Genomic DNA, 16,526 nt, shown 5'->3' on the forward strand with positions numbered 1-16,526 from the left:
CTGTTGCTAATGTATTGTAAATGTGGTTAAAGATACCATTGTTTATTACTTTATTCACGGAGACAAGAAATATATATATTTTTTCATTTTATTACACACTTGCAGTCTGTATAATTCATAAACACAACTTCATTCTTTATAAATCTCTCCAACAGTGTGTAATGTTAGCTTTAGCCACGGTACCTTTAACATGTCATGAACTAACAATCAGCAACACCTCTGTCTTTACAACAGTAATCTTGGTTTTCATTTCATTTATACATTTAGATATTCTGAAAAATGTTGGTAACCAGACATTCGTGATTACCAGATGGTATTTTCCCACTATGGAAGTCAATGGCTACCAACAACTGTTTGATTACCAACATTCTTCAAAATATCATCTTTTGTTTTCAGCAGAAGAAAAAAAACTCATACAGGTTTGGAACAACTTGAGGGTGAGTAAGTGATGACAGTGGAATACTAAGGAATGCTAAAGTATTTATTATGCATTTTTGTGAACCTTATTGTAATGTGTGACTATTTTAACATTACTTGCGTTTATAGTGTTTGTAGGCTCTTTACCAACATTATTTAACAATAAAAGAGCATTTAGTACTGCTGGACTGTATTGTAAAGTAAAATTTGTGTGGCATGCTTGCGTAAAGTATTTGTAACACTCAGCATGAGTCATAAGTACAGTTTTTCAATTATGAGGGCCATTTGGGAGGGGTGTTATCAAGATGATGGCCACAAAGTGGGCCGACTTGCTTAACAAAGCTTCAAAGGCTGTTTAGCATTCTACTGCAAAACGTCAAGAAGCACGTGAGCATTAATCACTGTGACTGACCGACTTACTGACTGATCCCTCAATTAACTGATTAGCTGATACATGAATTAATGCAGATTAATGATTTTCTGATGTGGTTTTATGGGTATACTGATCAAGCTGCCTGAACAAGTAACAGCACAGCAGAATAAAAGACTGGCTGACTGATGGATGCATGGTTGACTGACCTGTGGTTTAAGCAGGGGTAGGCGGATGTGAGCGAGAAGAGCAGGAAGCTGTGATTGACGGGTGGGCACATCATGGCGGACCCAGCTGAGTAGGGCCGTTACCACGGTTTCCTCTTCTGGAACGTTCATGTCATCAGAAGCTAAAAGCTTCTCTACCTCACATGCAGGCAGGAGCAGGAACTCCTGATGCCTTATGACCTCCATGAAGTGCTCCTAGGGAGAGAGAGGGAGAGAGAGAGATTATCTGGATTGGTTGATGGAACCAAGGATGTGGTTGTCACAAAGTAGAGCATCAGAGAATGTGTGTGTGACTAATGGCCTCTCAGCATAGTAACGTACAAAATACAAAGTGATTGAGAACTCTCCTGTAAGTTGATTTGACAGATGCATGTGCAAAGAAAATAAATAGAAATACAAATTTAAACGTGGATCAGTGGCACGTGATGTGTAGATCAGGCTTAGGATTGTAGATGTGTAGTCATAGCAAAACAATTTTTGCAGTGCAGCCCTGTACAATAACACAAAAATCAAATCAAAATTCTAGTCACTTGATACAGGCTACATGTATACACACACACATACATACATAATATTATATATATTATATTTATATGTTACAAATTACTGTAAATGCTTCAGACTATAAAAGGAGACTTTTGAAACATACACACTGGGGAAAATGGACAAAGCATATATCAAATGTGTGTAATGTGTGTAATAGGAATATGTATGTGTTACGGATGCTGGTATATCAAACACACAACGAGGAAGAGTAACGTATAATAAGTCTTTACTAGATAATCCACAGGGAGAAACACAGAATCCAGAGTAGAGCATACACCAAACACAAACGAGACCCGACAAACAACTGAACACAGACAGGAACTTAAATACACTGACACAAACAAGCTAGACAGGTTAACAAGTGAGCGTGGTCCAATGAGTGTCCATGGTGACGGAATGTGGCGGGAAACAGAACAAAGGAACATGTGACAATGCAAACAAACAAACTAAAAGTCCATGTGACTGTGACAGTATGCAAATAAGCAACCACCATATGAAAATATTACTCTAAGCTACATGAAAGTATGGCTATGGATAGGACCATTTTTGTGTCTATAAGCATGTATATGTGTGTTTACATGGTAACCTGTTGACTTCCTTTTACTCAAGGATCTCTTTAATATAGTGCCAGTACTAACCAATTATCGAAACAGGGTTTTTCCCCCCATTAAATGTAACATTTTGAAAGAATTTTCATGTAAATACCCATGAAGTTGTATTAACTGTTTGTTACCGTTTGTCTATGTTCTGTAAAGTTATATAAAAATAAGGTTTTTAAAAAACAAATAGCTATAATTGCTGTTTTCTGTTCTTTTTTTCCCCAAAAAAAAAAAAAAAAGAAAAGAAAAGAAAAATACATGTTTCTTGAGTACCAAATCAGCATATAAGAATGATTTCTGAACTGAAGACTGGAGTAGTGCCAGCTAAAAGAATTAGCTTTGCCATCTCAGAAATAAATCATGTTAAAATATATTAAAATGTAGAACTATTTTAAACTGTAATAATTTTCACAATATTACTTCTTCTACTGCAGCCTTGGTGAGCACAAACAAACCCTTTCAAAGGCATTCAAAATTCATACACACAATTAAAAATTGTATTTATTGTTAATAATCTTCACATTTAATCCAAGTTATTATTGATGTTTTTAGTTTTAAGCATCTTAATATGACACAGGTATTGTATATTTGTATATGTGTATATGTGACATGTTACATACACATATATTCTAGCAATTACACACCATAGACTAGTAGTTATTCAAATGGTTTTGCTTCAGGACCCAGATTCTTCAAGTGTATTCTCTTTCCTTTTACAAATTGATAATAACATTTATTTTGCTATATTAACAATGCATTTTAGAACTTGCATTTGGCATTGATTTCCCTGCTTTTCCTGTAAAACAGATCTGCTAACCAACACGGAAACATATCCCTGGTAGTGGACAAGAGAACTGGACATCATCGCATTGTTGGGGGATGGGGGAATAAAATAAAAACAAGGGAAGGAAAGCCAGATAGGAAACAGAGGCACTGATGGAAAATGGAAAGCAAGTTTTCAGTGCAGTCTCCATGACAACCCCCCTGTTGTGAACTGTGGGCGGGCTATTATGGGTTATATTTTCTTGAATGAGTTTCCCTCAGGAGCAGTGGAACATCAAACGCTGAGCGGAAAATTTGCGAAGAGGAACAGTAGCATGTCCAATTAAACACACTTGCCTCGTTCAGGGAACTTTTTCGGCACCAGTGCTTCCACGCCTGTTAAAATGAGCTCAATTGCTCACTCATAAACCCACAAAAACAGGCACAGACAGCCAGATGGACACAGACGCCTATAGATGAATACAAATACACACGCTCACTGAGGCAGCCGCCCACATAGATGCAATACAAAACGCTGAAGGACGAACAAAAAATACACAGCGTGTCTGTAACTTTAAGCATATCGTATGCTTTTGAGTGCACACGCTCGATAGTGTCCTCTAATTCGCTTTCCAAGTTTTGACTCGGTGAACTGCGGATGATAAATCCTTCAGTATGCGCTTGGTTGGGAGGAGGACAAACAACAGAAGAACGGAAGAAAAGTGATAAAAGAAGAAAAATGAAGCTGAGAGAGAGGGGTGCTCATTGAAGATAAAAAACAAAGTGGTTTAGTATTCACTTTCCAGGAGTAGAAACTCCTTCTGACTTTGCCAGCATATCTTTTGCACTAATTAAGTGAGAGTGTAACTATTCTTAGTGTGTGTGCTCACCATGGTGTAGTTGTGTGCCACCTTATGGAGGTCCAGGCAGCCCTGAGCATCTGCAAAGGACCGAATGCCCAGACAGTTGGAGGGATGGAGTTGTTTCATTAGATAACTGCAGCAGGCCTGAACCACAGCAGACAGCTGCAGAAGACAGGAAGCTGACAACAAACTCTCTATAGTGTCCTCTCTCAACTCCAAACGCCCTGTAGAAAGAAAGACTGAGATTAGGTGTGTAATTTCTGTTAACGAGTGCTTATTGATTGATTTGTTTAGTAAGTATGCTGCTATTCAAAGGTCTGGAGTCGGCAAGAGTTTCTTTTTGAAAGAATTTAATACTTTTATTTAGCAAGGACACATTCATTTGATCAAAAGTGACAGTAAAGATATTTATTATGTTACAAAAAGACTGCCATTTCAAATAAATGTTGTTGTTTTGAACAGTGGTGATGAGAAATGTTTCTTGAGCACCAAATCAGTATATGAATGATCATGTGACACTGAAGGCTGGAGTAATGATGAAAATTCAGCTTTGCCATCACATGAATAAATTACATTTTAAAACTTTTTAAAATAGAAAATTTTATTTTAAATTGTGGTAATATGTCACAATATTAATATTTTTACTGTAATTGTCCTCAAATAAATGCAGTCTTGGTGAGCATAAGAGACTTTTTTCTTTCAAAAACATAAAAAAAGCTTACAGACTCTTGTTGTCATTAGCATTCAAATTAAAACTAATCTTTTAACTTAACATTTTTTTATAATAATAAGTCATTAATATTTTAATTACTGTTACATGTAATTTTAAAAAGATTTCAAAGTGAATCTCAGTTTTTTTAGACTTTTGAATGCTAAACATTACAACATTATAATTGAAAGTATCTTATTTTTAGTCCATTTTCAGATTCTTTTTTTTTTTTTTTTTTGCGCAAAATAGTATAAAATTGGAATATCAGCCATAATATCAAAATATTACCTGCTTTTTGGCTGATATCAGCCAAAATTTGAATGTACATCCTTAGTAAGTGTGCATGTATATCTAACCAAAGATCTGTTCCAGATAAGCACATACCTGTGTAAGCATACTGTACCAAGACCCATAACGCATCTGGGTCCACGCCCTCCATTTTGACCTCCTCTTGCTTTGCCTCTCGAACATCACTGGTAAACATGGCCGCAAAGTAATCGGACACTGATGAGAGAACCAGTCTAAGAGAGAAAGACGGAGATAATATGATATCTCACTGAATGCTCACATGATTTTACATGCTCACATTTTTATCATATTTTGGAAATATCAGTTTTTTAAACTATTGCCTTAAACTATCATTTATGAACTTGCTGAAATGTGTAGAGAGTCAAAGGGTTAGTTTTACAGAAAATGGTATGTTCCATTTGCTCCAAGGTGGGAAAAGTTTGTATTTAAGTGTGTTCAGATGTGAGGCAGGGGAACAGAGAATGGTTTTGGAGCTTTAATGCAAAAGTTGTGAATGCTGCTTGAGCATGAGATGAGAAACTCTGGTCTCCAACAGTTAGTGGGAGAAGCTGGTGCTAGTTTTTAGACTGTTTTTGTAACCTTAGTTTTTTAATTTTGCTCTTATGCACTGTTTTATGGACCTTTTTGCACTTCCTTGCCTTTAAAGTATTACATTTCTTTTGGAACAACCTTTAAATGGATGCCTGGTGTGATTCTCCTTGTGACTGCTCGGGTCCCTATCACAAACATGCAAATGTAATTTCAATACAACAAAATAACAACCAACAATAGAAAAAAAACTATCATGACATTGAAGTTTCAGTCAAGAGTGTCATCATCCTCAAGCGTTCAAGCAAAGAAAAGGTGAAAAAAACATTTTCATGAGGAATTGTAGACTGTTTTTCTTTACAGATGCGTGTGCCTAATTTGCGGCGCTTGTCAAAACTGAAGCATCTTAGAACAAGTATTACCATTTCATATTTTAATTATTATTAAAACTGTATTTGATTAACGCGATATGAAAAACTTGCAGTCCAGCATTAAGCAAAGTAAGCAACAGTCTTACGCTTGCAGGCGCAGCATGAAGTGTAGATTTCGTTTTGTGTGAAAACATGATGGAAGGCAGAGTGCTGAGAGAAATCATTAAAGAATCTATGAATTAATATAATTTATCATTTTGACTCATCTTTTTCATAAAATGATTTAAAGGCTGAAAAAGTATATAATTTTATAAAACTTTTTTTGTCAAAACTTTATTTGAGCATGCAGTACATGTTAGAAGATAACATGTTATGTTGTAATGCACCCATATGTTATTATTTAATGTTTAAAATAATTGTTCAAACAAAAAGTGCAGAGCGCTGCTAATTTTATTCGTTGTTTCTTGGTTTTCAACATAAAACTTGTTGAGATGATTTCAGAATGTAGTATCAGTATTTTTTTTTAACATTTCCAGCACATTTTAACATTACTGTGATAACTGTGAACATTTTGGTCACTATAATCGTGATATGAAATCTCTAGTTATGATGCATTATAAAAATAACAATAGTAATGTATAGGGAACTATAATATCAGAATCAAAATGATCTTTATTCACCAAGTGTGCGGTTTGCAGGAGCACTGGGTACATATATACATACATACATACAGTGCTCAGCGTAAATGAGTACACCCCCTTTGAAAAGTAACATTTTAAACAATATCTCAATGAACACAAAAACCATTTCCAAAATGTTGAAAAGACTAAGTTTAATATAACATCTGTTTAACTTATAACATGAAAGCAAGGTTAATAATATAACTTGGATTACACATTTTTCAGTTTTACTCAAATTAGGATGATGCAAAAATAAATACACCCCACAACAAAAACTATTACATCAAGTAGTTTGTATGGCCTCCATGATTTTTAATGACTCTCTCTGGATGGAGATTGATGCTGAACTTGTCTCTTCAGAATTCCCCATAGGTGTTTGATTGGGTTCAGATCAGGAGACATCTGTTAGTATTTGATAGAATCCATGGTACCATGATTCTGAACAAGATGTCCAGGACCTCCAGCACAAAAACAGGCCCAAAACATTAAAGATCCAGCAGTATATTTAACCGTGGACATGGGGTACTTTTTATCCATGTGTGCACCAAACCCATCTGGTGGGTTTGCTGCCAAAAAGCTCTTTTTTTAGTTTCATCTGACCAAAGAAGCCAGTCCTGATTGAAGTTCCAGTCTTCTCTGACAACTGAATATGCTGGAGATGGATGAGAGCAGAGGATTTTTCTTGAAACCTTCCCAAACAACTTGTAGGGATGTAGGCTCTGTTTGATAATTTTTTTAGGCTTTCTGAGACTCAAAACTCAACTAATCTCTGCAATTCTCCAGCTGTGATCCTTGGAGAGTCTTTGGCCACTCAAACTTTCCTCCTCACTTCACATTAGGATGATTTAGACACACATACTCTTCCAGGCTGATTTGTAACATCTTTAGTTGATTGGAACTTCTTCATTATTGTCCTGATAGTGGAAATGGGGATTTTCAATGCTTTATTTTGTTTCAGCCACTTTCTATTTTGTGAAGCTCTTTTGCTGCACATCAGAACTATATTTTTTGGTTTTACTCATTGTGATGAATGATTAAGGGAATTTGGCCTTTGTGTTTCCTCATGTTTATACTCCTGTGGAACAGGAAGTCATGGCTGGACAACTTGATTTTCATGATCACCCTGGTGTGCTAAAAAAATATAAATATGAATGGGAATATACTTCAGAGATATTTTACTCATAAAAAATTCTAAGGGTGCCAATAATTGTGGCCAAAGTGTTTTAGAGAAAAAACATTTATTTCATAATGTGATTTCCCTCCTACTTTCAATTCTTTTCCATATTTTTGCTAATTTTATGAATTAAAGATCAAGGATAAACAATCCAGATTTATATTTACAGTCATATTTTATCATATTTACTAAAGCTGCGCACACACTTAACGATTGTAAAGCGATTATGAATGTAAATTGATACTTTGTGACTGATCGCGCTCAAACGCATCCAGTCAGAGCCAGTTGCGTTCAGTCTGCGATTACAGTCGGTGTTCAGATTCCATGTGTAAGTATATAAATCTGCTTCAGTCGCAGGAAACAATTGCTGTATGTTGAGCACAGTTTTAGAATGTTTTAGCTAGTCGTTAAATGTGTGCCCGGCTTAAGGGTGCCAATAATTCTGACCACCACTGCACTTGGCCACTAAATCACTTTCACCCTGTTCTTCTTCAGAAATCCAACAGTCGCCTTAGATGTGTGTTTAGGATCATTGTCATGTTGGAAAAGTGCATGACGACCAAGGGCACGGAGTGATGGTTGCATCTTCTCTTTCAATATAGAGCAGTACATCTGTGAATTCATGATGCCATCAATGAAATGCAGCTCCCCGACACCAGCAGCACTCATGCAGTCCCACATAAGGACACTGACACCACCATGTTTCACTGTAGGCACCATGCATTTTTCTTTGTATTCCTCATCTGTGCAACACAACACAGTTTTGAAGCCATCAGTTCCAAAAACATTTATCTTGGTCACTCCAGAGTATAGAGCCCCAGTAGTCTACATCTTTGTCAGCATGGGCTCTAGCAAACTCTAAGCAGTCTTTTTTGTGCCTGGACTTTAGGAAAGGCTTCTTTTGTGGACGGCATGCATGCCATTCCTCTGCAGTGTACGCCGTATTGTGTCACGGGAAAGAGTCACCCCAGTTTGGCTTTCTATTTCTTTAGATAACTGCAGTGAACTTGAATGCTGATTTTCTTCATCCCTTCTCATCAGAAGACGCTCCTGTCGAGGTGTTCACTTCCGTGGAAGACCTGGACGCCTCTGTGAGATGGTTGCAGTTCCATCTTTTTTAAAGTTTTGTACCACTTTTGCTACAGCATTCTGACTGATAAGTAAAGCTTTGCTGATCTTCTTGTAGCCTTCACCTTTCTGGAGTAAAGAAATGATTTTCTTTCTCAGGTCTTGTGAGATTTCTCTTCCATATGGTGCCATTGGTGACAGCATGAAATAGGAAGGGGTTTTAACCTGTGGTTGAATTCTTGTTAAATTAGACATTTGTAGTCTAAAATTTAGCTTTGCTTCAGAGACTTTCATTGGGTTGTACTCATTTTTTCATCACCCTAATTTGAGTAAAACTGAAAATTTTGTTCTCCAAGTTATATTATTAACCTTACTTTCATGTTATAAGTTAAACAGATGTTATATAAAACTTAGTCTTGTCAACATTTTGGAAATTGTTTTTGTGTTCATTGAGATATTGTTTAAAATGTTACTTTTCAAAGGGGGTGTACTCATTTACACTGAACACTGTGTATGTATGTATGTAAAGAATATTTAAGTAAGATTAAGAAAAATAAGATTAAAAAATAAATAATTTCATTTATTTATTCAAAATAAATTAAAAAAATATAAAGTAATATACTTATGTTTATACAGATGTGTGTATTATGTACTGTATATACAACTGTATAAATAAAAATATGTATTTACATGTAGTATGTATTTATTGCCTAACTCTCAGGTGGCAAAAACGCCATAAGAGTACTGAATTCTGACTTATAAAACCAGGTAACTGTAAGCTAGCTTTTTAAGATGGAGATAGCCTTGGGGAAAAACTGTTTTTATACTTAAATGTTCTACTGCACAGAGATCTGTAACGTCTGCCTGACGGCAAATTGCAAACAGGTTGTGGCCTGGGTGAGAGTGGGTAATATGCAAAGTGGTTTTCATATAGAAATGTATTCTCTGATTCTGTTATTTTAAAGGGTGACATGTACACAAAAACTCTTTCAGGTGTACTGTATATCAGTTTATATTGTTGTTAATTTGAGAGTTATGATAACATTATTTAAGAGATTTCAATATTGTATAACATGAGTAGCTCTCAGCCACTTTCATGTTTTTTAAAAAGTAACTCTGAAATGAAATAAGGTTGGAGACCCCTGGAATAGACACTTGTGTGCTGCATGTAAAGCATGATAAAAAAGCTGAAAAAGTAAATAGACAGAAGTGAGAAACAGAGAGAGCGAGAGAGAGAAAGATTAGAGTAAGAGACAGGATTTGAGGATCTGTTAACTGAAGCATGGTAAAATGAGGATTTCCTATTCAAATCCAGCTCTGCAGACAAAGATATTCACATGCACACACACTCAGTCAAAGCTTGCGGCTTTAAATCTATTAGACTCATAGCCAAAATGCTAATTACTATATCAAAGAACTGAGAGTGCTTGTATTACAGCTTGAAAGGAAGGCAAACTCTGTGAGGTTTGTTTTTGTTTGCTTTACGTATTAAGTTACTAAGCAATTTTATTGTTCTGCTTGCATGAACGCTAGCTGTGTTTAATAAGATTAATAAAAATTTGATGAGTCATTTACATTACATACATCAAATCGGATTACCAACTGACAACCACTAAACTTTATGAATGCAATATTAACACTCAACTAGAAATGAATAAAAGATGATTATCACAGTACACCACTAAAATAATCCCAGAGAGAATTGCTCTCTGTTTTGACTGAATCACTGGTGACTGACAGGAATAAGATCTATCTGAATTCTACCCACGTCACAACAATGTCAAGCCGAAACAGAATTTGTTCATTTATGTGGAATGGATTTACTGTAGATATGATAAAGTGTGTTAAAAGGGGGAAAAAATTGGGAGGAAAAAAGTTGACATTGTTTATGACAATGGAGGAGAAATTTTACATTAACATTTCACATTAAACACATTAAGCATTTTAAAATGTCCCCGAAAGCATGCGGGCAACAGGAAGTGGTGTAACTCTGAAAGATGATTTGGTTTCATCAAACATTTTTGAAAAATGACCGGATGATCGGACCAAACTTCATACAGTTGTAGAATCATACGATCACCACCAAACAGACAAGACCTTGAGGATGCTAAATTCCGAGCAGATTTTTGATTTCTCGAACGGTTTGGCCATGGCGTTGACTAATTTATGGCAAGAAAAGGGAAACAGGCAGTGTGTTATAACTTCTGCATACATTAACCTTTTGAGCGGTATATGGGATTTTTATTTCTGTGCCCCCAAGAGTACGGACACACATGGGATTTAGAACGTTCAGTGACATCACACAACTGCCAGATTCAAACTGTGCTTTTGGGCTTTGGCTGCGTGATGGGCGCCGTGCTCAGTGCTTGTCATATATCACAACTATATAGTGTTTTCAGCCACATATTTTTTTTTAAAGGTGTCAGATATTTAAATACACATAATCACCAGTAAAACAATACATTTAGATAGGGCTGTCAAATGATTAATCGCGATTAATCGCAATTAATCGCATACAAACTAAAAGTTTAAGTTTGCCTAATATATGTGGGTGTACTGTGTGTAATTATTATCTACATATAAATACAAACACATTCATGTATATATTTGAGAAATATTTACAAGTGCATGTATTTATTTATATTTTTATATAATTTATATTATATAAATACAAATATTTTGTACATAAATAACATATTTCTCTTAAATATATACATTAGCTTGTGTGTATTTATATATGCATATTAATTACACACAGTACTTACACATATATTATGCAAACTCAAACTTTTATTTTGTATGCGATTAATCGTGATTAATCGTTTGACAGCCCTACATTTAGAGTTTGTAAATTACACACTAATGTGGAAGCAGCAATAACAATCCATTCAAATATAATTTGTTGATGTTTATTCATATCAGACGCACAGTGGACCTAAGTAACTAAAGTTTATTCTAATATTCTTCCAGTTCACCAACCACTTATTTGCATGCATTTCAGGAGAAACTGATGAACTCACATGCTATAAATCTGACTGACAGGACTCAAACTAAGTGCAAACTAAGATGGCGGCGCACATCTCGCATTATAGATCAAGATTTAAAGGATTTAAAAACAACACAACACACATTCACTTACACATATTTGAGAATTGGAATATAAGATAGTTGATGACATGATAAGCAAGTTTGTGAATATTTTAAATAAAAAAGGAAAACAAAATAAGAGTGATCCATCTGTCATACAGTGTTATTGTGGCTGCAGTGTGTTATGTGACAAGCGTGACGTGTTGCCATGGAAACAATATGGGCAAATGTTCTAAAATTACGGTTGCCTTAAAAAAAACTCACTCTGGGGGGTCAGCTAGAATATTTTAAACTCATGCGTGAAAGGGTTAACTGATTTTGATGAAACTTCAGGTGTGTTCACTGTAGGAGGCCGATCACATGGATGTGACTGTTGTGAGTCAAAGTCATAGTGCCACCAACTGGTAGCAGGAAGTGTGTCACTTAGTTTTTGAAACTAAATTCTTCTAATTGCATGAAACTCGACACACACGTCAAAGTTGTCGGCCAGAAGACATGGGCAAAACCTTAGAAATGGGAAAGGAGGAGAGGCTCTATAGCACCACCTTTTGACAAAAGTTGGGGGGTTGGTCTTACCTACAGTCATCAAATCCGGTACATATATTGTTCTCATCAAGCCGAACAATTTTCAAGATTACAGTTATTAGCTCCGACCAACAAGAAGTCAGATATTTTGGTTTGAATGTGTTTTTAAATACTTTAGGAGATTCACGCAATCGCCACCAAACTTGGTCAACATGAAACAAAGACACTGAAGATGCTAAATTGTGAACGATTTTAGGATATCTTGAACAGTGTTGCCATGACAAGGGATTAAATTAAAGACAAATAAGGGAAACAGGAAGTATTTCATATCTTGTGAAATCATTATTTGATTTAAATTAAATTAAGTTTGTATGTTGCCCGCCAGACACAGGTTTCTTTAAGCCACTGGGGAGGCGGTGGTGCTGGGGCTTGGGCCCGTCATCGCTGCTTGCAGCTATATTTTCCTTTCTAAATAATATTAAATAAATAGTCTATTGTCATGTTGTAATGTCACAAAAAGGCCCTGCCCCCAACCCGATCTCATGGGAAAATTTAACTACTTTACAAGTAGACAAATTTGTACATTTTAGTTTGTATGGAAAGATACAATGTTTGCAAAAAGTAAGCACGAAGGTCCAGCCAATGTTGCCAAGTCTGCGGTTTTCCCACGGAATTAGGCTACTTTTACACGGTTGTTTTTTAGACCACGCTTCAAAGGTTTTTACCATTGGAAACGTGATTTTTACCGTGAAAAAAAAAATTGAAAAGCACTTGGCCTGGTTTTATTATGCAAACCTGGCACATCCCTAAACATAACATTCAGTGAGCTATAAGGAGATAGTTTGAAAACGTATGAATGAGATCGTACAAATTCCTCTGAATTCACCAAAAAGTAAAATAGTTACAAATTGCCTTGAGGTGGTGTTGCCACCCCACACTTCAAAACTTGCTCCTGCACCGCTTTAAGTGAGTATATGCAAAAGCAGAGATATGGAAAGGATGATGCTGTTAATGGTGAAAAGTCATGCAAGAATTATGATGAAAGAGGAGTAATGAAGGGAGAGAAGAAAAGACAAAGAATGGGAGTACAAATGAGGCTTTAGGAGTGAAGCGGGGAGTGAAAATGCATTAGAGCCTGTGAGACTCATTTAACAGCAGGAGTAACACTCAGCATTTGCACTCTGCCACTCTTCTTCACTATCTCTTCCTGTTCTTTCATCACCGAGCAGATTTTAAACCTTTCACTTTACACACAATAATCTAGCAGTTCTCTGCTGTTTTTACTAATATCAGAGTGTCACTGAATAACTGATTCAGCTTTCTTTTTTTTATGCTCTTTCTCATAGCAGCCTGAAAGTCTGTGTGCTAAAGCAAGATTTTAGGTAAGCATTTTAGGTCGCAGATGGCGTTCTAGTTAGAAAAAGTACAAAGGCTATTCACTATACAGTGTATGTGTGTGCATCATTATAAATAAAACACCAGCAAAATCTTCCAGCTGCCTGAGGCAGCCTTGCAATCAGCAAATCTATGTCATCAACAAACACATGGAAACAACACAAAGAAGAAGATAAAATAATGAAGGAGAGAAGAGGATGAACAGATCAGAGAAGAACTGAGTTATGGAATGCCAAGGTGCTGCTATTTAAGAGTGATTCTTCAATTAGAGGAATATTTCTGTCCCCTACAACAGTGTTTCCCAAACTTTTTTTCTGGGGACCCACATTTTAAATTCGATAAATCCTTGTGACCCAAAAAAACATTAGGCCCATATAGTTCATATATCACAAAGAGAATTTATGCATTAACAAAATATGTATGACCATTTTTAAGGTCAGTTAAGCTTCCACTTAACTATTTAAAAGAGATACAGATATTTGACAAAGCATAATTATTTTTTATTTACCTTAAGTAATTTACAATAAGTAAAATGCAGAAGTGAAATGAGAAAGGAAGAGTTGTCAGGTCATCTCATTGTTTTCATATTCTCATCATTACAGTGTCAAGCTGGCCTCCCTCGGGGACGGTATTTTGGCTGTTGGCAGTGTTAGCCTGGTCTTTAGCTGTTTTTTTCTTCTTAATTAGCCAAACATCCATTTTTATGGCTGGTTGCCGAGTGCAGAGCGCAGCTAAAGAACAAAACAAAACAAAAAAAAACCAGAAGAAAACGACGAGCTCCCTCGTGCGGCTAATTGGTGAACTACACATAATTTTTTAATCAAGAGTATATAGCACTGTGGCGTGCAGGGCGGGCGAGAGCCGTGAGGGAACGGCGCGAGGCCGGTGGCGCGAGTGTTAATGAGTCCCTCACGGAGGAGCTCCGGGAGCATAAAAGGAAGAGCGACTACAGTGAAGGACGAGAGAGGACCAGGCCTGGACTTTACGTTATGTTTTATTATGTTTTGTTCTTTGTTTATTTTGGTATTAAAGTTATGTTGAACGTTCGCCGGTTCCCGCCTCCTTCTTCCCGTATCTACGAACTGTGTTACAAGCACACTGAAAAATAGTGCTCGACTTGGCGACCCACTTGTGGGTCGGGACCCCGCCTTTGGGAATGAGTGCCCTACAATGTTTTTGAAGTACAGAAGGGCTATCAAAGTTAATTTGTAAGCTATTAATGCATTTATTCAATTTGACAATATAATGGCTACGTATTAGAGACAGACCATCTTTATAGGTATATAATATTATATATATATATATATATATATATATATATATATATATATATATATATATATATATATATATCAAAAGCAAATGGAACGTTTAACAAAGATAAAGTCATATGCAGTGTTTGTATCGTGGAATTTAATTATCTGCAAAGTTTCCACGAGTGCAATAGTCATGCACATAAATGTTGGTGTGAAAATTCATTTCCTGTGTATTCTCATACAGACTGATAAGTTCCCACGAGTGAAATACAGTCATGCATAGAAATGTTAATATGAAAATTCATTTCCTGTTTGTTCTGATGCAGACAGAAATATAGCCGTTTTCTTTACAAGTAAAAATGTTATTGGAGAACCTAATTAAGATAAAAAAATAAAAAAAAATATTTAAATTGATTTACAGCCCTATTTTAAATAGTAATGTTTTTCTACAAAACAAATTCTAGATGGACAAAGTGCATCTTTAAACTTTTTGTCTCTACAATTACTTTTTCATAAATTTTCTGCCAATCTGCAAATATGCCAGAGACTGTTTGAAGGTCATGTAATTTACTGTAAGAATTTACAAGTAAACTTGCTCTCATGACTTGAGAGTAATTTATTGGGTGTCATTATAAACCAGTGAATTTTATTGAAAATTAACTTTTTAAAAGTTCAGAATTAACTGACAGCTTGCTAACTTGTTGTGTTAGTAAATACAATGCAAAAACTGAAGCATTTCCATTACCATAACAATATGAAAATACATATCGTATATAAAAAAAATAAATTTAAAAAATTGTGCATGGAGGACTGACTTTTCATGCACTAAAAAAAAAAAAAAAAAAAAAAAAAATGGAAAAAAAGAACAAACTCTCTTAGCTGGATTTAGCTGAGGCTCCGAAGCTTCATGAATCCATTTGTTTCGAATCAGTGATTCGGAGCGTGTATCAAACTGCTAAAGTCACGTGATTTTAGTAAACGAGGCTTTGTTACGTCATCACGGTTTCGAAACGTTTCAAAACAGTTCGAAATTTCAATGGTTCACCAGTAGAGGGCGATGATAAAGTGAGCCCATAAATCATGCAGATTCACTGAGAACTATTGAATAAGTGTCTAGGGCTTTACCCTATGGTTTTACCTGATCTCTGATCAGTTTTATACATTTATAGATGTTTTAATTATACATTAGAATAATTAAAATGAATAATGGTAGTTATTAATCTCTTATTGGCCTGTTTAGCTTGAGCCATGGAACAGAGAAACAAGCCTTTAAAATCGATAAAAGAACACATATTATACAGACACTCTATATGTAATCTTATTAGATGATTATTTAATTCCATTTGATTGATTTTACTTTCAATAAAACTTTTGCAATACATTTGTTAAATAGTTTTTTTAATGCATGTTTGGCCTGAGTTTTGTTGCATTTACACTGTTCTGACCACTAGGGGTCACCGTGGAGACAGGTGTCAGATTGTTTCGAAGCCTTGAATCATTACGGCACATTTGCTTCAACTGCTTCAGTGTTTCACGAAGCCTCGATCTGCCCATCACTAGTCAAAATCCAAAGATCAGTCCAAACAAAACAAAGAAAAACACAAACAGAAGCCGGTGACATAGCAGAAACAAAAGCAGAA

General features: G+C 35.7%; 1 protein-coding gene across 2 annotated transcripts in view; it reads right to left on the minus strand.

Moving 5' to 3' along the window:
- The window catches only part of klhl5 (kelch-like family member 5), an 80,796-nt gene that overhangs the window by 23,334 nt on the left and 40,936 nt on the right, over positions 1–16,526 (minus strand). For both annotated transcript variants that reach the window (XM_067405277.1, XM_067405276.1), the window contains exons 3-5: positions 4,878–5,014; positions 3,812–4,008; positions 997–1,209 (exon numbers count right to left, since the gene is read on the minus strand). In XM_067405277.1, the coding sequence (XP_067261378.1) occupies positions 997–1,209; positions 3,812–4,008; positions 4,878–5,014 (547 nt within the window). The remainder of the gene's footprint in view (positions 1–996; positions 1,210–3,811; positions 4,009–4,877; positions 5,015–16,526) is intronic.

This window comes from Chanodichthys erythropterus, chromosome 12, assembly GCF_024489055.1.
Source record: "Chanodichthys erythropterus isolate Z2021 chromosome 12, ASM2448905v1, whole genome shotgun sequence".
Taxonomy (NCBI): Eukaryota; Metazoa; Chordata; class Actinopteri; order Cypriniformes; family Xenocyprididae; genus Chanodichthys; species Chanodichthys erythropterus.